The sequence below is a fragment of the Balaenoptera acutorostrata genome, chromosome 14, assembly GCF_949987535.1.
Source record: "Balaenoptera acutorostrata chromosome 14, mBalAcu1.1, whole genome shotgun sequence".
Lineage (NCBI taxonomy): Eukaryota > Metazoa > Chordata > Mammalia > Artiodactyla > Balaenopteridae > Balaenoptera > Balaenoptera acutorostrata.
The window spans coordinates 69,147,201-69,171,255 of NC_080077.1; the positions used below are offsets into that span (position 1 = coordinate 69,147,201).

The 24,055-nt window shown below is 39.8% G+C and overlaps 1 protein-coding gene across 2 annotated transcripts in view; it reads right to left on the reverse strand.

Annotated features, from left to right (window-relative positions):
* Positions 1 to 21,555, reverse strand: part of CASP8AP2 (caspase 8 associated protein 2) — a 44,111-nt gene extending 22,556 nt beyond the window's left edge. The window contains exons 1-4 of one of the 2 annotated variants that reach the window (XM_057528126.1): positions 21,497 to 21,555; positions 5,141 to 5,223; positions 4,216 to 4,261; positions 454 to 522 (exon numbers count right to left, since the gene is read on the reverse strand). In XM_057528126.1, coding sequence (XP_057384109.1) covers positions 454 to 522; positions 4,216 to 4,261; positions 5,141 to 5,185 — 160 coding nt within the window. In that variant the 5' untranslated portion in view covers positions 5,186 to 5,223; positions 21,497 to 21,555. The remainder of the gene's footprint in view (positions 1 to 453; positions 523 to 4,215; positions 4,262 to 5,140; positions 5,224 to 21,496) is intronic. The other variant, XM_007195962.2, reaches the window with a different exon arrangement.
* Between the last annotated feature and the right edge of the window lie 2,500 nt (positions 21,556 to 24,055).

A 24,055-nucleotide genomic window follows, 5' to 3' on the forward strand; every position in this document is an offset into this window, starting at 1 on the left:
CACATTTGTTTGAAGCTTTGGAAGATTTTATTACAGAAAGGTTTTCTCATTTGGACAGGTCATTAGACTCTCGGCATATCACACTCCTACTGATACATTTGAAAATATTTATAGTAACTACCCTTTTCAAAAGTTCTAATATCATGTAGCCTGTGACAGTATGTGTGGTAATATATGTAGAAACCACCATCAGTTTCATTTTCAATGGTACAAAATATTTTTATAGAAGGTCCAATTAAATCTGAGACCTAGATGAAAAACAAACCTAAGGGCTAGTTTATTTTATTGACCAAGCTTTGGGCAAAAAAATAATTACCTGAGTATAATGATTTCAAAGAAAAGGCAGATTGTTGAGGAGCTATGAGTTACTCCAGGAATTGATAACAACAAAATAAACACTTCCAACAGACTGACCAAACAAAATGAAAGTATTTTATTATAGAATTTACATACCAGAAACAGCACTGTCCAACCCAGCATATATGTCCAAAGAACCTTCATCATTATTTTTAAGAGGAGAAGCTGCAAAAAAAAATCAAAGACTAGTTAAAACTGACTCTATGCACTTAGTGGAGTTTTTCTATTCTGGCTCTGAAGGACCAGAAAAAGAAAGACTTTATTAGTCCAGTGTCAAAAAATAAAATTGTTTAGAAGCTTTTGTACATCCTTATAAACACACACATCTTAGAACACAGGTTTAGACTTAAAAACTCACTTTCAAAAACAAGCTAGCAGGGGCGGGTGTAGGGGGGGTGGTGGTGGGATGAACTGGGAGATCGGGATTAACATATATACACCAGTATGTATAAAATTGATAACTAATAAGAACCTGCTGTATAAAAAAATAAAGTAAAATAAAATTCAAATATTAAAAAAAAGAAAGAAAAAAAAGAAGAAAAAAAACCCACACTAGTAAGAAGGTTACAACTCCAATAATAGCAGAATAGTTTCTATCAGAACAATCTTCCTGCAAAAACTATAAACTCTAAACAAAATATTAAAAGCTATCTGCAGTCAACGCTCTACCACTAGACTTATTGTGGTGATTTTTGCAATATATACAAACATGGAATTATTACATTGTACATCTGAAACTACTATAATGTTATATATAAATTGTACCTAAATTAAAAAAAGAAAAAATTAAAAAAAAAAGCAATCTGAAGAACTAAAGAGCAATCTAAAGCAGGCAAAAACTGGAGAGATGACACCTGAAAGAAGAAAACAGCGCTGCATGAATTCCCTATCCCCCTTTTATTACAAGGTTTTGTGGAACGATAGGCTCTAGCTGGGGCCACACTTGGCAGTGAAAACTCAGATGGAAACTTCTAGTCCTGATAGCTTAAAGAAACAGAGAAAAAACCTTGGGGGTGGTAACAGCAACTAGAAAGAGGAAATCCAGAGTGCCACAGAGAGGACTCCTCAAATTGTACCCAAATCTGAATGACCCCCAAATTATACACATGTAAAGGTTAGAACTCCCAAAAGTCCAGCTAAAGCTAAAGAAAGCTGAACAGAGATTTCAGCTGCTGTTCACCACAGGGAAGACAGAAGATTAAGTTCAGTCAAGATAAGTACCTGCTAAAATTAAAAACACCAGCACTTTTCAGAGGAATATAACAGAATACAATGTCTCTATAATATAACATTTACAATGTCCAGAATGCAATGCAAAATTACTCACTGGAAATCTTGGTTGAGACATAAAAACAACTACAAGAAACAAATGAAAATTCTAAAACTGAAAGTACAATACCTAACGTAAAAACTTCAACAGAAAAGCCAGTGAGCTTGAAGATAGATCAATAAATTACTCAAATGGAAAAACAGAGAGAAAAAGATTAAAAAAAGAGAGAGAGAACAATCTTACTAACTTATAGTATATCAAAAGTTCTCACATACTATATATCTGGAGTCCCAGAAGAAAAGAGACAATGGGGAGGAAAATGATACTAGATCCTAGAAGGACAAAAATGGTAAATAACTGAGTAAATATAAAAGACTAATATTTCATCTTAATTGCTTTTAACTCCTCTTGATTTCTTTAAGATACATACAACAGTTTAAAATAAAAATTACAGCACTGTATCAAGGGGTTCACGACATCTTTAACATAAAGGGATGGATGGAGTTTAAACGCAACAATATGTACAAGATTATACAACTTACATAAAAAGATTCTTACATTTAAATAAGTAGACTGCAAAATGTTAAAGATGTATATTGCAATCCCTTCAGAAACCAATTGTAAAAAATAATGCAAAGGTGTAGCCAAAAACCTAATATATAAATTAGAATGGAATTCTAAAATATATTCAAATAATATTTGAAAGAAGGCAAGAAAATCAGAGAGAACAAAAACTGAGGAGACAAACTAAAATTTTAAAATGACAGAGGGACTTCCCAGGTGGCGCGGTAGTTAAGAATCCACCTGCCCATGCAGGGGACACGGGTTCAAGCCCTGGTCTGGGAAGATCCCACATGCCGCGGAGCAACTAAGCCCGTGCGCCACAACTACTGAGCCTGCGCTCTAGAGCCTATGAGCCACAACTACTGAGCCCGCGTACCACAACTACTGAAGCCCACACGCCTAGAGCCCACACGATCTGCAACAAGAGAAGCCACCGCAATGGGAAGCCTGAGCACTGCAACGAAGAGTAGCTCCCCTCGCCTCAACTAGAGAAAGCCCGCATGCAGCAATGAAGACTGAACGCAACCAAAAATTAATTAATTAATTAATTTGTAAAAATAAAATAAAATGATAGATCTAAATCCAATCACAATAATAAAGGACATTATTGGGTTAACTGGTAAAACTGGTATAAAGATGGTAGATTAAATAAAATTACAGTATTAGTGTTAAATTTACTGAAATTGATAATTATGCTGTTCTTATGTAAGAAAACCAACTTTTTCTTGTGACATACCCACTGAAGTATTTGGAGGTAAAGGACCATAATGTATACAACTTAGTATCAAATGGGTCAGGAAAAAATTGTGTGTGTGTGTGTGCGTGTTTAAAGAAAAAAGTATGTGCACAATGTTAAAGCCACTGGCATAAAATATTAACGAGTGTTAAGTTTGCAGGAAACCAGGTAAAGGATTCTTTGCATGTTCTTATTCTTGTAACTTTTCTGTAAGTTTGAAATTACAAATATAATAAAAGACAAGCATGAAAATGTTACAGGAATAAAAATTTTTGTGAAATCATGTTAACTGGTAAAAAGTAAAATGTCCACTGTGTGTATGACTATCAAAAAAATGTATGCATGTGGACAGGAACTTGAGAGAGAGCAATATGTAGAAATGAAAACAGTTATTTCCAGCAAATGAGATTAACAATATAGTTTTGTCCTTCAAAACAAGAGTTACAGGTGTGATAACAGTTAACCATTTGTGGGACTTCCCTGGGGGCACAGTGGTTAAGAATCCGCCTGCCAATGCAGGGGACACGGGTTCAAGCCCTGGTCTGAGAAGATCCCACATGCCACGGAGCAACTAAGCCTGTGCGTCACAACTACTGAAGCCCAGTGCCTAGAGCCCGTGCTCCACAACAAGAGAAGCCACCACAAGGAGAAGCCCGCGCACTGCAACGAAGAGTAGCCCCCGCTCGCCGCAACTAGAGAAAGCCCATGCACAGCAACGAAGACCCAATGCAGCCAAAAATAAAATAAATAAATTTATTAAAAAAAAAAAAAAAAGTTAACCATTTGTGAATCTAGGTGAAAAGTAAAGGTGGTCATTATATTATTCTTCCCATTTTTCTGTTGGTTGAGAATTTTTCAAAGAAAAAACATCATAAGAAAAATACATAGCAGCATAACAATTTGAAACCACATCAGCAAAAAATAATTAAATAACACCAAAAAAAAAAAATAACACTATCCAGAGTGGTTATGATGGCCATATTTCATGTGAATCCTTCCATGTCTATGGATATTAATATTTTAAAACATATATTTTGGGCTTGCCTGGAGGCGCAGTGGTTGAGAATCCGCCTGCCAATGCAGGGAACACAGGTTCGAGCCCTGGCCCGGGAAGATCCCACGTGCCGCGGAGCAACTAAGCCCATGCGCCACAACTACTGAGCCTGCACTCTAGAGCCCGTGAGCCACAACTACTGAAGCCCATGCGCCTAGAGCCAGTGTTCCACAACAAGAGAAGCCACCGCAATGAGAAGCCCACACACTGCAACGAAGAGTAGCCCCAACTCACCGCAACTAGAGAAAAGCCCACACACAGCAACAAAGACCCAATACAGCTAAAAATAAATAAATAAATAAATTTATTAAAAAACAAAACAAAACAAAAAAACCCATACATTTTAAGCAAAAATGGAATTCTACTAGACGTGTTTTACAACTGCCCTTTTCATTCTATACCATAGTAAGCATAATTCTGATCAATAAATATACAACTGTATTCTCAAAAAATTTAATGATTGTCATAGCATAATTATAATTAAGACAATAGAACTAGATAAATGTTATGTCAGGATTTGGAAGTTTAAATTCTGTATATTATTAAAAATATTTCCATTTTATGAGCTTATTTTACTACCAGGTCTTCGCTCTTTCAAACTTATCATCTATTTGTGACTGTCAATTTTTCCCTGAACAATAAACAAGTACCACTGCATTTACTGGAAGTATTAACTTCAAGAGTCACAAATACCTATCATTCATGTATACATATTATATATATGTATATATTGTCTATATACGTATTTAAATATATATATTTATATATTTTTCCCCCGCCCCCTGCCCCCCCAGCTCACGGCTTGTAGGATCTTAGTTCTCCAACCAGGGATCAAACCCAGGCCCAGGCAATGAAAAAGTGAAAGCACGGAGTCCTAACCACTGGACCACCAGGGAATTCCCCATATATTTTTTGATGTAACAATAAAAATCATTACTGCTTACATTGGCAAAGCCAATGTAAGAGGCCTGAAAGCATACAATAATAAGAAAGTTCTCACTTACTAAGCACTTTCTATTTGTCAAGCATTTTTATTGTATTAAATTCATTTATGTGTGGGGAGAAAAAGTTGATAATGACAGTGTTTTCAATGAGAATAACTAAATGACTTTGTAATTAAATAAGTAAACTTAGAAAGACAATTAAAATGAGCTCTTACCAGAAAAGACATCAAATAAACTTGTTCCATCACCATTGTCATCATCTGCTGCCATGATCCTATTTCTTTTTGATAGTCGCCATCTAAAGTATTAAATATAAATATTCTCCACTGTTAAAATCAACCTCACAATTCAGAGACTAAACTTAGCTTTAAGTTAAAAGACAACTTTCAAATTTGGACACACTGACAATGTTCACTCTATTGTGATTTTTTTTTTTTTAATATCTAACATTTTCCAAAAGCTAAAACTAGAAAACAAAAATCTTAAACTTGCTGATATGGTTAACTCATGCCACAAAGTAAATGATGCTAATTTTATAAAGTAGACCAAAATGTAAATTAACTTGTATACTTAAATAAGCCAACTATCATAAAAGTGCAACTATATGGTGAGTTCTGTGAGTCCTCTTAGCAAATCATCAAACCTGGTGGTGATCTTGGGGACTCTAGACACACGTGTTTTCACCAATAAGGGAGTAAGATGGGCAAAGAGCGAAGAGTTCGATACTATACTAGGTTGGTAAAGGTGTGGGAAAAGAGTGATGTATATACTCTAATACATCAAGTGTATACTGGTACAAGCTCTACGGAGGCAATATGGCAATAGCTATCAAGTTTCTAAATGCAAACACTCTTTGACCCAACAATTTCATATCTAGTAATTTGCTCTACAGATATACAAGCACATGATCACAAAAATGCGTATACCAGAATATTCAATGTAGCACTGTTTGTAGCAGCAAGACTAGAAGCAACGTAAGAATCCAAAGCAGTAAAAAAAAAAAAAAAAAAAAAAAAAAAAAAAAAAATCTGACTTATCTGACATTCTCCATTCTGCCCGTAAAATACATGAATGTTGCCTATGGTCAAAGAACTATGGCCACTGTGGCTCCTTGGGGTCACTAAGGCTACCTGTGCCTGCACACTTCTGCTCCCACCAACTGAGAGAGTCACTTACCAACAACCAGGTGCATTTATTATCAAACCCAATTATGTTTATTTCCTTATTTTTCTAAGTAATAGTATGATGAAAGATTACATTACCAAAGGGAGTTATTTTCCAGTGAAAACTAGGCTGAATGTTCTGGAAAGACTAAAAGGCGAGTAGCAAGACACTTAACAGTTGCTGTCAAATCAAGTAAGGGTGAGATAATCCAAAATACTGGAAAAGAAAATCTAGTCTGTACTCAGACTGACTCAGAAGTATCGAATTTCTTACTCTAATGAAGAAAGTGCTGGAAATCATAAGCAACGTCTTATGGGTGTGCAAGAAATAAGTCAGAACTCTAACCATTGGATGTATACTCAAAGAAAAGGTCGTGGTTCTACCATAACAAATACAATTTATATATTATTCCTTTAAATAAAATTAAGGTATATGTATATCTTTTTTTCTTTATTCCCCACATTCCCCATTTTTTCCAAATAGCTGAGTTGATTAATCAACTGTTATAATATAGCTTGTGCAATAATTACAAAAGGCACAAATGGCATAATCACATTTGGCAAATAACACAACTGACTCTTGGTAAAGCAAAACTCAACTGATGGAGCAGAAACTCACAGGCTTCCTGACGGTAATCAACTCCCAGCTGTAAACTGTCACACGGAGAGGGGAGCATCAGTCAATGGGTTTTTTACAAAATGGAGATCAATTAATCTAAAGATTTGGTTAAAAAGATGATTCGGTTGAACTGATCAAATAGATCAAAGCTTTCATTGCATCTCATTTCACACAGTTTTAGTTTTTACTACTAAAAAAGGATTCTACTTGTCTTGGTAAATTAAAACTGGGAAATACAAGAGATCTAACAAATCCTGGATCTTTTGTTCCTCATCTGTCTTAAATTTTCTCCAATTGTTCACGGGATCTTTGTCTCCAAACCTTAATTTCTAGGCCCTTATCACCAAATATATATATATATATATATATATATATATATATATATATATATTATATATATATATATATAAATTACTTATAAATTTAAGAGAAAGTGACCATTTCTTAGTCATATCATATGTAGCATTATGAGATCTTCAACATTGTTTCTGAGAATAATATATCTACATAGTAACATAAAGAAGTTGTCAAAAGAATATATGTGGTTTCTCACTATGTACTATACATAAAGTTAAAGGAATTGTGGCAATTATGATGTCTCTTTATTCCATATCTACCCTGTGTGATAATGGAGGTAAGCCTCGAAAATATTTCTCTTTTGCTAACCGGTACTACGTACAGCCTTGTCACTAGACAGTGCTGGAGGGAGACTGGAAAGGAAGCTGGTTTCTCCTCCTAGTTTCAATGTGCCTGGCTAGCCAGGCTCCTGCAGGGCAAAGCTTTCTCCAGCATTCAGTTCCTGCAGTAGACAGTTTCTCCAGCACTAGGTTCCTGCACAATTTTTCTGCATGCTTGCCTCCTATACGTAAGGTTGCTATTACAATGGGCTCCTGCAGGACACAGCTTTCTCCTGCTAGGCTCATGGAGAGGGCAGCTTCTCCAACTCTTGGATCCCACAGCACCTGACAGCCAGCAGCATCCAGGAGCTTCCCCATGCACCTCCTGGCCAGATTCAAAGCAAGGTCACTAGAAAGGCACTTAGCAACTTCTCCATCATCCAATTAGCCCTGGCCACACTCTTTCCAATGAGGGGGAGACAGCTCTTCTTTGGATGATCTATCTCAGCCCTAAAGGTAGTGGCTGATCCTTATATCTGCTATTCCTACATTCCTTAGGGTTATCTTTAACTCTTTACTAAACAATTCCCAGTTATTCCAACCCTCTGTTAATAACGCTTTCTCTTTTCAAATTACCATGTGGTTTTTGTCTCCTGATTGGACCTTGTCTGATACAGGTAAGCAGTCACAATAGAGGTTTTAACACACCCTTCTCTGCTAATAAAGCAGTTAGAGATTTAAAGATACAGCTCTGAACACAAAATTGACAGGTTTGATCTGATGATTTTTACTGATATATTACCTACAGTAAAAGAACTTATATTACTTTCAAGCATATTTATAAAAACTGACACTATATCATAATAGAGCTAGTTTCAACAAATTTCATAAAAGTGCTTTTATCAATAAAATTTGAAATTAACAGTGCATTTTCAAATTTCCCAATTCCTTTAGAAATTTACAAACACAGGTCAAAGAACAAACATTAATGGAAACTGGGAAATACATAGAACTAAATAACAATGAATACACCACAGAACAAAATATTTGTGGGGTACAATCAAAATAGTACTTAGAGGAAAAGTTATAGCATTAAATAAATTTATAGGAAAAGAATACAAAATATTGAGGTCAACATTCAACTCAAGAAAAAGAACAAAGTAAACTGAAAGAAAGAAACACATAAAAAAGAGAAATTAATAAAAAGAAACAAACACTACAAAGATGAATAAAAATAAACACTGGCTCTTTGAAAAGACAAATCAAATAGGCATATGCCTGGCAAAACTAATAAAGAAAAAGAAAGAAGGCACAAACATTAGGAATAAAAAAGGAGTGACAGCTTCACATATAGCAGAGATTAAGTTATTAACAAAATATATTTGAAAGTTCAATGAAATGGATAGTTTTTTAGAAAAATGTAACTTGCCAAAACTGAAGAAACAGAAAATATGTACACATCTAGGAGGATTAAATTATTTGATACAGTAATTAATCTACTCATAAAGAAACTACTAAACCCAGACAGTTTTACAGGTGAATCCTATCATACCTTCAAAGAACAGATAAACCATAATCTATCCCAGACAACAGATAGGAAAAAAAGAAGGCTGAGAGACAAATAAGTTTATAAGGTTAGTATAGTCTAGACATCAAAACTGGGCAAAGATAGGGCAAAACAGGAAAATTACAAGACAGGAAAACTACAAGTCAATCTTTCTTACGAACATACGAATAGCCTTTAAAGAAAAATTAGCCAGCTGCAGCCAGCAAGACATTAAACAAAAAAGAAAAACAAAAATACACTACGGACAAGTAAGATTTATTCCCAAAAATGCTAGGATAGTATAGCATTAAAAACTCAATTCATATAAGCACTGTCTTCTAGTCGGTAAAGTTGCTTCCCAGCAGGGCATGAGTTGTTAGTTCTGATACTGTTATATGTGTATATTGGAATTGAACAATTTAAATAGATGGGTGGTAGATGGTGGGAGCCAGGTTTCTTGCTACTGAAGTGGAAGGTTACAGAAAAGCAAGAGAACACACTAAAAATGATCCCTGTGGTAATGGATTATAGTTGAAGACATCAGTAAGAACTCACATTTAACTTAACATAGATACAGATGAATATACACAGAAATATTTACAGGTATATGTATATACATGAGTTAGTAGACACATATGTACTATTTCTTTGCTCCACCAGCAAAGCAGCAATAAGCACAACTAGTATCCATATCTTGGCTTCTAATACTATTCTCCATTAAGATGGACCAGGGCTTCTTGAAGAAATGGCTGATTCTAAGACAGGGGCAGAAAATGCACAAGATGAACATGGAGCATCTTACAGTGCAAGAAAGTAAGGAAGAGTCAAAAAACAAAAAAACAAAAAAACTAACAGAGGTATGTCAAAGAGGCACTGGAACCAACTGAAAGAGCTCTCAATAGCCAAAGCTGGAACAATTTGAGCAACAAATTAAAATAGTACTGGATTATAACCCACAGCATAAAATAAACATACATGGTCCACACTGATATAAGTAAATTAGTAAATGGAGAAGAAACAAATCTTCCATGCAGAATTCCAAATAAATTATGCTGATACTCCACTCTAAAGCAGGCAGGGCCTAACTTCCCACTCCTCAAATGAGGGCTGTGCACTGTGACTTATTTCCAAACAGTAGAGTATGGAATTGGGTGGGGGGCTAACTTTATGGTGAAGAAACCTGACAAACATTACTTCAGTCAAATGATCAAGCCAACATCAACAGTCATAAATCATGTTGAAAATATGTACTCTTGATATGATATGATGAAAATGGCACTTTACCTTTGATCTTCCCAAAACCCATAACCTCAGTCTAATGATGAGATAAACATCAAATTCTAATTAGAGGAGCATCCTACAATATACCTGTCTAGTACTCCTCAAAACTGCTAAGGACACCAAAAACAAGGAATGAGAGAAAATGCCACAGTTGAGAGGAGCCCAAGAAGACATGACAACTAAATGTAATATGGTGTCCTGAAACAAAAAAAAGGATAGATATTGGGTAAAAATAAAGGAAATCTGAATAAACTATGGACTTCAATTACTAATAATGTATCAATTTTTTCATTACTTATAAGAAATTATCGTAAGATATTAATAGCAGCGAAAACTGGGGGGTGTAAGGTGACATATGGGGATTCTCTGTACTTCCTTATTTTTCCGTAAATCTAAAACTGATCCAATAATAGTCTACTAACTAAAAATTAGTATATTTCATGCTAGGTTAGAAAAGAGAAAATATGATCATCTCAACATCTGCATAGGAAAGGCATATGATAAAGTTCAACACTAACTAACAGCAAAGTTGGAGTTTATGAAAGTTTAAGATGGGACCTTTCAGGAATTCCTTTGCGGTCCAGTGGTTAGGACCCCGACTCTATGCTTACACCGCAGGGGGCACGGGTTTGAGAACTAAGATCCCACATGCTGGGCAGCGCGGCCAAGAAAATAAAGATGGGAACTTTCATAAGCTGATAGAAGACATATTTATACTAAAAAAAACCAAAGCCCCTCACATTGGGATTTCCCTGGTGGCGCAGTGGTTAAGAGTCCACTGCCAATGCAGGGGACATGGGTTCGAGCCCTGGTCTGGAAAGATCCCACATGCCGCAGAGCAGCTAAGCCCATGTGCCACAACTACTGAGCCTGTGCTCTAGAGCCCACGAGCCACAACTACTGAGCCTGTGTGCCACAACTACTGAAGCCCACGTGCCTAGAGCCCATGCTCCAGAACAAGAGAAGCCACTGCAATGAGAAGCCCGTGCACCGCAATGAAGAGTAGCCCCCACTCGCCGCAACTAGAGAAAGCCCGTGCGCATCAACAAAGACCCAATGCAGCCAAAAATAAATAAATAAATAAATTTACTTATTTAAAAAAAACAAAACCCTCACGTTAATCATCATGCACGATGTTGAAACCATAGAAGCATCTCCTTCAAAGTCAAGCTTGCTTCTATTAGCAAAAAGAGTAAAACATGAAATGAGACAGAACTGGAAAGGAAGAAACAAAGCTGCCATTATTCACACTATGATCACCTATGCAGAAAATCTACAAATTATTAGAACTGGTAAGAGTTTCTCAAAGTCGCTGAATGTAAGATTATACACAAAAAGCAACAGGTTTCCTATATGACAGCAAACAGTTTTTAAACATAACTGATAAGATATTATTTACAACAACAAAACTATAAGGTACATAGGAATTCATCTAATACAAGACCTTATGGAGAAAATAATAAAAGATCTAAATCAGAGATTTGAAAACCTTTTCTTCTTCTTCTTCTTTTTTTTTTTTTTCTGGCCATGCCGTGAGGCATGCGGGATCCTAGTTCCCCGACCAGGGATTGGACCTGCCCCCTACAGTGGAAGTGCAGAGTCCTAACCACTGGACCTCCAGGGACGTCCCCTGAAAACCTTTTCTTCTTAAAGGGTCAGGAAGTAGGCATTATATGCTTGTAGACCATCTGGTCTGTCACAAGGACTTTACTCTGCTGCTGTAGCTCCAAAACAACCATAGACAACTCGTAAATGAATAGAGGCAGCTGTGTTCCAATAAAACTTTATTTACAAGAACAGGCAGCCTACCTCTGCTCTAAATGACAAAATATGTCTCAATCATTTTTAGGAAAACTCAACATCAAGGTTGGCAAATTCTCCCTAACTTTATCAACTCAATGCAATCCCAAACTTAACAAGCTGACCATAAAATTCAAATTGAAGTGCAAAGGGCCTAGGAGAGTCAGGACATATTTTATTTTGATGGGGAGAGAGTAAATTTTTTATTGAAGTATAACATAAAAATAGAAAAAAGCACAAATCGTAAGTAGACAGTCCTATATTTTTCACATACTGAACACATCCACGGAATTACCACTCAGATCAAGAAACAGACCATTACCAGCACGCTAGAAGTACTCTTTGGGCCCCCGTAAAGCCACTATCCCCTCCCAAATGTTGGCAAAAATGTGTGGAGAATAAAAGCATACACATTGCCGAGGACTTGCTTGGTAGGAGGGGAAGGACTTGCATGTCAATGGAGGAGAGGGAGGTATCTGTGGAGATCTCTGTAGATTCCAAATGAGAATATTAACCTTGGAGGAAAGGCAGATATGGAGAACTGTAAACAAAACAGCCTAGTTGAAACAGACCTCAGAGCAGGATTGGGAGACAAAACTAAAATTTCATCAGCGTCAAACAGAAGATACTAAATGTCAAACCAACGTATCTGGTCTTGAACTTCCAGAAGATAAGAGCACTGAAGGTTGCTGAGTTAGTACATTGGTATAAAGAAAGGAAAGAGGAAGGCTAATGTGTGGAATGAACTGGAAAGACAAAAGTGTAGGAAAAGAAACTGGGAGGGAGGCTACTATAAAAGTCCACATGATAAGACTTAACCCAAGACGGAGACAGTCAGAACGAAAAGAGTGATTACATGAGGCATAATAATGGAAGAAAGTAAATTATGTAAGTGCCTGGATATGGAAAATATAAACTATCATCTCCTGCCTCAATTCACTCTCAAGCTAAAAGCTTCCATTATCTTTGACTCTTTCTTAGCACCACACTCACTTTCAAGCAGTCACAAATTCTTAGTGATTTTTAAGTCTCTCAAATTTAGTGTCTCCTTTGCACTCAGTCACTGTTCCAGTTTCAGATACAATTATTTCTCACTTAAATTATTATAAAAGTCTCCTAGCTAGTTTCTACACTACCAATATCTTTTTCCTCTTACCATTTTCCACACTGAGGCCAAAATCAACCCTGTTTATGTCTAGCCTGTGTTTCTCTCCCAGGTCAGAAACCTTCAACAGCTACCCCAAATAAAATTATCAAGTTGAGCTTCCCTAGCACAAAACCCAAGGCCTTTCTAGAAATGTCTATGAGTGGTTTTCTATTTCTCACTGTTCCCCTCACACACTCCAGCCACAGCCACCACAGCACGTTTCTGTAATGCAAGTTAGCACATACATTATTGAGAAATAGAGAAATGATGTCAGTATAACCCAGAAATTACGTTGGTTCAGATGGGGTTCTTTCCCAGGATGTCAAAGTTTTGCACAATTAATGAACAGCAGCTAAACACAGCAAGCAAGAAGGAATCTAGTCCTGTACGTGCCACCCTTACCCTAGATACCCATCACTCCCCTTTCTTCCTCTAGTCTCAGTACAGCCGCAGGCTCTGTCTTGCATGGGCTTAAGCTTGGTTTCCCTCAATCTTTGTGGGAAGGAGGATGGGGGACAAAGCCAAACACAAGGCAATGAGCCAGAGCCATCCAGTCCAGCGTCACAAGATTTCACAAGAAGCCTGCATCTGCCTCTGTACCTACAACCTCTGATGTTTATGTCCCTCTTCTTGTTGCCGCAATCCTTCCTTATTCCTCCTTCCATCAAGCTATCTTCATCCTTATTTTTTCTTGAGGAAAAGACCTATATTTACTGAGATACTTATTTACTAGGAATTTAACATGTCTTTTAACTGTGCCGATATTTTAATTACAATTGATATTGTTCCTGTTGCTGCTCCAGTAATATGAGTAGATAGGCTTTGAGTATTCTGCTCCTATTTTTCCCATAAACCCTGTTTTAGTGAGTGATTTTGCAGAAGTAAAGGTTTTTCAAGAATACATATAACATTAGAGCAGAAATATCTGTACTTGCAGTTCCTGAAATATGCCATGTACTTCAACTCCACAATATCTTGCTCATTCTGTTTTCTCACCTGGACTGCTCATCCCCTTCCCAAACCCAGCTACCACACAAAAAATAAATAAATGAGGGACTTCCCTGGTGGCACAGTGGTTGAAAGTCCGCCTGCCAATGCAGGGGACACGGGTTCGAGCCCTGGTCCGGGAAGATCCCACATGCCGCGGAGCAACTAAGCCCATGCACAACTACTGAGCCTGCGCTCTAGAGCCTGCGCGCCACAACTACTGAGCCCACGAGCCACAACTACTGAAGCCCGCACGCCTAGAGCCTGTGCTCCGCAACAAGAGAAGCCACTGCAATGAGAAGCCCACGCACTGCAACTTAAGAGTAGCCCCCGCTCACCGCAACTAGAGAAAGCCCACACGTAGCGACAAAGACCCAATGCAGCCAAAAAAAAAAAAAACTATTTAGAGGCATAGTTAATTCCCAATCCCTTATTCTATCAACATGCTGAACATGTCATTATTGCATTTACCAATCTCTACTGGAATCATCTGCCTTCTAAAGTTTTCCTTAAACTTTAACATGCATCAGAAAATCCTGGAGAAGTTTCATAAGGCACAGCATTAAGATCACAATGCTTGTGATGGCTCCAGGGACTGAAGGCAGGGTCTGGCCCCTGCAAACTCCTCTCCCTGACTCTTCCTCTAGTGCCTCTTTCAGGTGCTCACATGCACATTGGTCCTTCCTGCCTCAGGAAATTTGCAGATGCTGTTCCTTCTACCTAAATAAGCTCTTCACCACCATCACCTAGTTCTCTCCCCTAAAACGGTTAGACTTCAGCTCAGATGTCACTTCTTCCAGGAGATACTCCCTGTCTCCTCTCTCCCTCTCTTCACCAGCCTGATGGGGCCATGGTAGGCCTATCCCAGGATCCCCAAGGACCTTGTAGGTTATGTTAAGGCATTTACTCTTCTATCTAGAAGAGAACAGGGAGCCACCAAAGTGTTGCCAGCCAGGAAAAATAAGATCAAATATGCTGGTAGGTCTGGGGCTAGAGAATTACGAACAGCAGCAAGCAGCTTACTTGGGACACAGATGACCCTTGCTCAGCAAGCAGTGGCCTCATCCTACCTCCCCAGGGTACCTCCAGTAATTCCCTACGGTAGTGTTTTCCAGAATGGGGCATGACTATCACTGGGGGCTCTAGGGATAATTTTAGTGGCATATAACCAAATATTTTTCAAAGATTAACATATTTATTTCAATGGGGATTCAAAAATAAAACTTGCATTCTAAACCCATGATTTCATGGCTATTATTGCTTAGGACAAACTTCATGAGGTTGATACTCAACTGACTAACTAAAGCTTGGGGCCTCTTGCTCAAGTCAAACTTGCCAAGTACCCTGAAAAATCCCTCCACTTCTTTCTCTATACAACTCTCCTGCCTGAAATGTCCTTCCAACCCCCTGCTTTGGAAATTCTACATACCCTTCAAGGTCTCAGTTGAATCCCCGCTCAGGAAAGTGGCCTTCAATTAGGGTAGGAGATTGGCATAGTGGTTAAAAACTAAGGCTTATCAAATGTAAATTTTGGACTTTGGGTGATAATCAGGTATCAATGTACCAATGATTGTGTATCAATGATGTACAAAGTTCACTAATTGTAACAAATGCACCACTCTGGTGTTAGATGTTGATAGAGGGAGGAAGTTGTGTGTTGGCGCAGGAAGCATATGGAAACACTCTGCATTTTTGCTCAATTTTGTTGTGAACTTAAAAATGCTCTAAAAAATAAAGTCTATTAAAAAAAAGAAAGAAAAGAAAAACCTGGAGAAGTTAAAACACAAGATTTGATGGGCCCATCTCTAAAGTTTCTGATTCAGTAGGTCTGAGATGAGGCTTGAGAATTTGAATTTCTAAAAAGTTCGCAGGTAATGCTGCTGGGGATCACACTCTGAGAACTGTTATTTTAGACCAGTGCTGTCCAATAGAACTTTCTATGATGATAAAAAATGTTCTATATCTGAGCTGTCCAGTATGGTAGCTACTAGCCACATGTAGCTATTGAGTACATGAAATATGCACAGTGTGAATGACTCTTCGTTTCCTATTGCTGCTCTACCAAATGACCACAAACTTCATGGCTTAACACAAATTTATTACCTTACAGTACTGGAGGTCAGAAGTTTCACTGGTCTAAAAATCAAGGTTCAGGAGGGCTGCATTCCTTCTGGAGGCTATAGGGGAGAAACTGTTCTTTGCTCTTCCCAGCTTCTAGAAGCTGCCTATGTTCCTTTGCTGGTGGCTCCTTCTCCCACCTTCAAAGCCAATAGTGTGACATCTCCTCACCTCTTGACCTCTGCTTCCATGGTCAGACTTGCTCCCCTCCCCACCTTCCTCATGCTTCTGTCATCACATGGCCTTTCCTGTCACTTACTCGCCTGCTTTCCTCTTAAGGACACTTATGATAATACTGGCCAACTGGATAATCCAGGATTCTCTCCCCATTTCAAAATCCTAATCACATCTGCAAAGTTTCTTTTCGGGGTTGGGGGGGGGGCGTACCATGTGACTTGCGGGATCCCAGTTCCCCAACCAGGGATTGAACCCATGCTCCCTGCAGTGGAAGCACAGAGTCCTAACCACTGGACCTCCAAGGAATTCCCTCCAAAGTTTCTTTGCCATGTAAAGCAACATATTCATAGGTTCCTGGGATTAGAACATGGACATATTGGGGAATCCATTATTCTGCCTAACACACTGAGGTTGATGTTTAAATTGTAATTAATTTTAATTAACTTAAAGTTAAGGGACTTCCCTGGTGGTCCAGCAGTTAAGACTCCACGCTCCCAACGCAGGGGGCCTGGGTTTGATCCCTGGTCAGGGAACTAGATCCCACATGCTACAACTAAGAGTCTGCCACAACTAAAAAGATCCCACATGCCGCAACTAAAGATCCCGCACACTGCAAATAAGATCCCACATGCCGCAACTAAGACCCAGAGCAGTCAAAAAAAAAAGATGATTAAAAAAAAATTTTAAGTTAAAGAAGGAATTCCCTCTTTAACTTTATTACAATTTAATTACAATTACAATTGTGGTTATTACAATTTAGTAACACATAACTAGCTCAATGCTATTGGGCCCTTGTAAAAAAGGGTATCCGAATACTTTCCTAAGGTGACAAGCTCCTAGACATCAATATCTTATTTTCTACAACTGCAAAGCAGTTTGGATTAAACATTTGATGGGCAAACACAAGGAGGTCGGGATAGAGAGCAAGAACTGCCACAAAAAGTAGGGGTACCAGATCAGATTTATAGACTCCTCTGCTGCCCCCCAGTGCTTGAAAATTAGGATATGTTTGTACTAAAAAACAAATCAACAGTCAGCAATAAGATGCTAAAGTTAATAAAGTAAACACATTCCTGTAAGTCCAAGCTCACCAAGTCCAAAACCAAAAAAGATCACCTATCAACATTTGTCACCTCCTGACATTGCTACTTCTTTAAGTAGCATCCCTACAGATGCTACCCTACAACGCTTCTCCCATGTTTCCTCATTCTTGCTATCGAAATTTGTTTCAGACACCCCACTGCAGCTATCTAGTTATCTCCCCTCTCCAAACACATGTTACACACAACAGTTGGGTTAGTTCTTCCAAAGCAATCCTGCTCATCTCACTTCCTGCTCAAAAACTTTGTATTACTTCCCAATGTCTACTGAATAAAATCAAGAAAGGCACCTACCTTTCTAGCCCTATCACTCACTATCCCAAGGTTTCCAAAACCCCAAGGTTCAGTGAAACTGGGTTTGTGTTTGTAAACACAGTTCCTGACACCATCTCCCCACACCTATCTAAGAGCCCACAAGCAAGCCTGGGTTTGAATACCCAGAGGTTAGAATGTGAGAATTGAGATTTTAGAAAAGTCCAGTGATATAATTACAATACTTGGGCTTCATCCACTATGGAATGAGGGAACCACTGAAGGCTTTTAAAGCAGAGAAATATCATGATCAAATCTGCTTTTCAGACATTCAACTCTAGCAAGAAGAGTATAGAAAATATTAGTGGCAAGGGAGATAGAAAATGCTATTAAAACATGCAGGAGAAGGGTTTCCCTGGTGCGGCAGTAGTTGAGAATCCACCTGCCAATACAGGGGACATGGGTTCGAGCCCTGGTCTGGGAAGATCCCACATGCCACGGAGCAACTAAGCCTGTGCGCCACAACTACTAAGCCTGTGCTCTAGAGTCCGCGAGCCACAACTACTGAAGCCCCTGCGCCTAGAGCCCGTGCTCCACAACGAGAGAAGCCACCGCAATGAGAAGCCCACGCATGGCAACTAAGAGTAGCCCCCGCTTGCCGCAACTAGAGAAAGCCCGCGCGTAGCAACAAAGACCCAACACAGCCAAAAAAAAGTGCAGGAGACAATGAGGGATGATTAAGTTATTAGTAGTGGAAATAAAGACTAGGAGCAGACCTGAAAGATTTCTGTAGCAGAATCAAAAAGATTTAAGGGAAAGGGTATTCAAATATCCAATCTTGCCCATTTCAAAACCACAGCCTGAGCTGTCTTTTCAAAATGAAAATCTGATGTTTCCTCCTCTGCTTAAAACCCTTCAGTGCTTCCAGCTGATCTTAGGTTAAAAAACAAGTTTTGTCACAATTCTTCTTACCAAGCCCTGAGTGACCCGGCCTCTCACCACTCCTCTAGGGTCATTCTGCAGCATTCTCCCCCATTCTCTGCTCTGATCATATTGGCCTTCCTTCAGCTCCTAGAACACACTGTTTGTCCCTCCCACCACAGTGCCTCTGCAGGGAGTGTTCTTTCCTCACTGTTCTCCTTCACTCAACTTATCTGTGTGTCATGCTGTGGCTTAAGTAATGTTTGAGCCTTCCCTGGCTACCCTTTCTCTCCACTAGGTCAGGTCCTCTGTTAAATATTCTTATACCACTTTGTCCTTTCTCTACATGGCCTCTTTTCAGTTTATGATGACATTTTTTGTGGAATTCCTAGAGAAATATCCACCTCACCCGCTAGGCTATAAGCTCCACCAAGAACAGGCCTGGCTCTGTTCTGTTCACCATTGTATCCCCAGCTCTCAGCCCAGAGCCTGACAGGTTGGTAGGTAATAAAAAAATATTTACTAAATTAATCAAAATCCCAATTTGTTACAGACAACTCTGCAGTTCCTAGCTTGAATAACAAGGTAGTCATGCTTTTAACTGAAATGGAGAACCAAAGAAGCCATGTTGAATTATCTGTCGAACATCCAGCAGAAAATGTCTAAATAGACAGTTGGAAAAGGGAGTATATAGCACAGAAGATAAGACATAATTGCTACTATTTGCAACAGCCAAGACATGGAAACAACCTAAAAGTCCATCGAGAGATGAATGGATAAAAAAGATGTGGTACATATATACAATGGAATACTACTCAGCCCATAAAAAAGAATGAAATATTGCCATCTGCAGCAACATGGATGGACCTAGAGATTGTCATACTCAGTGAAGTCAGAAAGAGAAAGCCAAATACCATATGCTAGCACTTATATGTGGAATCTAAAATATGATGCAAATGAACTTATTTACGAAACAGAAACAGACTCACAGACATAGAAAACAAATTTATGGTTATCAAAGGGGAAAGGGGGTGGGGAATGGATAAGTTAGCAGTTTGGGATTAGCAGATACACACTACTATATATAAAATAAACAACAAGGTCCTATAGCACAGGGAACTATATTCGATATCCTATAATGAAGCATAATGGAAAATAATATGAAAAAGAATATATATATACATATACATAAATATATAACTAAATCACTGCTGTACACCAGAAACTAGCACAACATTGTAAATCAATTATACTTCATCAATTAAAAAAAGAAGACATAATTGCTGTAGCCGAGATTACTCTTGAAATTATAAAGGCCAGTGATTCTCTTGAAAAGGAAAAGAGGAAGGAGAGGAGGAAAACTTATGTATCAGAATCTCTTGCAAAGAACGATTTTTCACACTTGCTCTCACCTTTCCCCAAATGAGGATCTCAATATACAATGAGAGTTGCTTGTGATAGGAGAGTTGCACCTAAGTGAAGAGGCAAAATTTTCAAAGTTGAGAACCAAGAAAAGAGTTGCAAGCTCACTTATAATCTTTTGAGGAACAATCCCAATGGATTCAGATGTGAAGTCGAAGCAGATGAGAGAAGGATCACCTAGACTTTTGTGAGAGGACAACGTCTTTAAGAGACAGTCTGAAGGAAGTTTCCTTTAAGAAAAAATCGAGGGAATGAAATAAACATTTGTAGTGAAAAACAAAAACGTGTAGAGAAAGAGTCAGGGGAGAGGGAGAGGGTATTTTTAGGCTCACGGGAAACACTTAATCCAATACAGCAAGACCCCTAAAAAGATGTAAGGGGAAAAGAATAACAAACGCCACATACACTGTACACTATGTGCCAGACACTGGCCTAAATGCTCTAAATACATTATCAATTTACTTTAAATACTCCCAGAAGTCCTATGGGGTACAGACTATTCTTTTTCCCAATTTACAGATGAGGAAACAGATAAGAGAAACTTGCCCCAAGGTCAAACAGCTGGTAAAAGGCAGATCTGGGCTTAGGTCCCAGCTGTCTCTAAAGCCATACGACAAAATCAAGAACATTCATTAGAGAGAAGAGTATAACAAATTTTTTAACGGGCGATCTCTTGTAAAATGGCAAGAAACGCCAGGAGATAACTGGAGTATGGGGATTCTGGCCCTGAAGGCCTCTGTCCGCCTCCTATCAAAGGAGCCCTGAGTGAGATGGGGGAGGGGTCCTGAAAAGAGGCAAGGTTTGGAACTGGAGCTGTGGACAACGGGAAAGACCAGAGAATAATCAGAATCAATGCCAACTTGATGCCTGAAGCGCAAATCCTAAGATTCTACGAATTACACATTCACATCCGATTTAGGGCCTACTATGTGTTAGGCATGGCTCTCTTCGCTGTAGAGATTAAGATAAACAACTTCTCTGGGCGTAACAGGAGCGGAAACAACCAATATCAATGATCACCAGACACAGGAAAAACCATTCCTCCAGAGAATCCCATCCGAAAGATTTAATTTAAGAGTACATTCCAAGGGAAGATTGGTTTTGGGGGGGAGGGGCAGGAAGAGCGGTCGAAAGCACACTTCCTACCTGCGCTCACCCTCGCCCCCGCCCCCGCCCGGATACTCTCGAGGGACCACAGAGGGATTGGGGGTGAAAGCCCAGAAGCTGCATCCGAGGGCGGCGGGAACGCGGCTTCCTGGGAGCCCCGGACATCAGACGCGCCATCCCCCCGCCACAGACTCCGCCGCTGCCTTTAACTCCCTGGCTCCCCGGACGCCGCCAGCCTCCTCTCAGAGTACTACCGCGCAGGGCAACCTCTTCCCCAGCAGCCCCGCGCAGACCAGAACCCCGAAGCAACTTACCCGCCCCGCCTGGCCCAAGGTAGCCGAGGGTCCTTTCTGAACACCGAGGTCTCTCTGGCGTCTCCACCAATGCCAGCGCGCTATCAGCACGTGGAGGCGGGATTGAGCGCCCAAGGCCAATCAGATCAGACGCAAGGCACGTCCCCGGCGCACATTCCTAGTTCCCGCCTTTGGGAGGGATTAAAAAAAACACAGTTGGCGCCAAACTCCCGTAGTCTTCTAGGGGCTTCAGGGAAAGGGGCGGGGTCTGAGCTGGCGGGGAAGGAGGGGCGCGGCTCCGCTACCTTCGGGGCAGGACCTTGGCCGAGGTAGGGGCGGTGTCTGGGAGAAGCTCTTTAATGAAAGGGAAAGTAACATCTGAGAAGGCCCTGTCATTTATTTAGTTCTTTTTTTAAAAAATAAATTTATTTATTTTATTTATTGATTTTTGGCAGTTTTGGGTCTTCGCTGCTGCGCGCGGTCTTTTCTCTAAGTTGCGGCGAGCGGGGGCTACTCTTCGTTGTGGTGCGCGGGCTTCTCACTGCCGTGGCTTCTCGTTGCGGAGCACGAGCTCTAGGCGCGTGGGCTTCAGTAGTTGTGGCACACGGGCTCAGTAGTTGTGGCTCTAGAGCGCAGGCTCAGTAGTTGTGGCGCACGGGCTTAGTTGCTCCACGGCATGTGGGATCTTCCCGGACCAGAGCTTGAACCCATATCCCCTGCATTGGCAGGCGGATTCGCAACCACTGCGCCACCAGGAAAACCCTATTTAGTTCTTCATTCTATTAATTCGATTGATTGTTAACCGCGTGCTAGACAGGTGTTGGGTGCTGGCTCGATGACGATGAGTAAGCACTGTTGTTCCCTCAGACACTTTACTGAATGATAAGCAATTTACCTCAGGGAGTTTGGAGCTTCGAGGAGGGGATACCAGGCCAGTGGGGTGGGAAGGAGAGGAGTGCTTTTTAGAGGTAGACTACCGGCGTCGTCTCTTAGAACCTGCAGGAATCTGAGGTGCGTGTAGGGTCTAGCCTCCGGAGGCTGGGCCTGCGCCATTGATTGGTGGGGAAATAAAGCCAACTTCCAATGCTACCTCAACGAGGGATTTGATCTTGATCCCTAGTCCTTTCCTCCTGTTTTGTCCACTTTAACAACTTGCAACTGTCATAACAATTTATTGCATATTTTTAAAGTTTTCAAAAAGGCCCCATTTGGGAGAATATGTTCTCTGGAAGAATACTGGTTTCCTGGATTCTCCCCCAGCCACCTACCTTCGCTTCTGAAGAGAAGTTAGTCAGCCAGCATTCCAGGTAGTGGAAAGGGAAAGAGTAGAGGGTGTGCAATCACAAAGCATTTGGTGTTGCTGGAGCATAAAGCGCGAGGTGAGGCTGGAGAGGGAGGAAGGGGTGAGACTTTGAAGCCTCCATAAGAGCTCGTCTTATGGGCGGGGATGGGGAGCGCCACTGAAGGATTTTAAGCTTGGGGTGCCGGTGATCTGATTTGCATTAGTAAGATCTGTTGGCCTTGAGAAGCAGGATTTTGAGATGCTGTTGCAGTGATCCAGGCTAGAGAAGATGAGGACCTGAGGGAGATGGCAGGTAGGCTAGGGGATTGATTTTAGAATATGTAGGAGATGAAAGTGGCAAAACTTAGCAATTGGTTGAATACTGGTTTTCACCATGAGTGCTTAATGATAGCAAAACTTAGCAATTGGTTGAATACTGGTTTTCACCATGAGTGCTTAATGATAGCATTCATAAAAAAATATTTATTGGGGCTTCCCTGGTGGCGCAGTGGTTGAGAATCTGCCTGCCAATGCAGGGGACACGGGTTCGAGCCCTGGTCTGGGAAGATCCCACATGCCGCGGAGCAACTAGGCCCGTGAGCCACAATTACTGAGCCTGCGCGTCTGGAGCCTGTGCTCCGCAACAAGAGAGGCCGCGATAGTGAGAGGCCCGCGCACCGCGATGAAGAGTGGCCCCCGCTTGCCACAACTAGAGAAAGCCCTCGCACAGAAACGAAGACCCAACACAGCCATAAATTAATAAATAAAATTAAAAGTATGTGTCACATTAAAAAAAAAATTTATTGAGAAAATAGCATATTTGCCTCAAAAATAACTAAAGATTTCCAGCAAAATTATCTTCCAGAAAAGAATGACCTTATAATTTAAGCACTTACAAAGTCTCTCATTTTTACTGGTACTCTCTTAAATGGGGGAAGGGGGGAAAATGGGTATAAAAATATTTGCTTGGAAAGACCTCATTGCCAATTTGGCATACTTACAGAAGCCAACTGAAGGAATCAGTATTTTTCTTAAGGAAACAAAGTAGTAGTTTTGCTTTATGGACTCTGAACTCACAATTGCAAATGTTGCTAACGTAAAAGCAATTTCTGAAGAAGATCTTCATGTAAACTATGAGATACAGTGTTAAGGGGAAAAAAGTACAATGAAAGAATGAGAAAAAGAATATACATATATTTGCTTGTTTTTGCATAACGATACATTAGAACCTCATAAAAAGGGTACTGTATGGTATCTTGAAGCCACCACTTAAGTATTTTTACATGGAAATATGCATG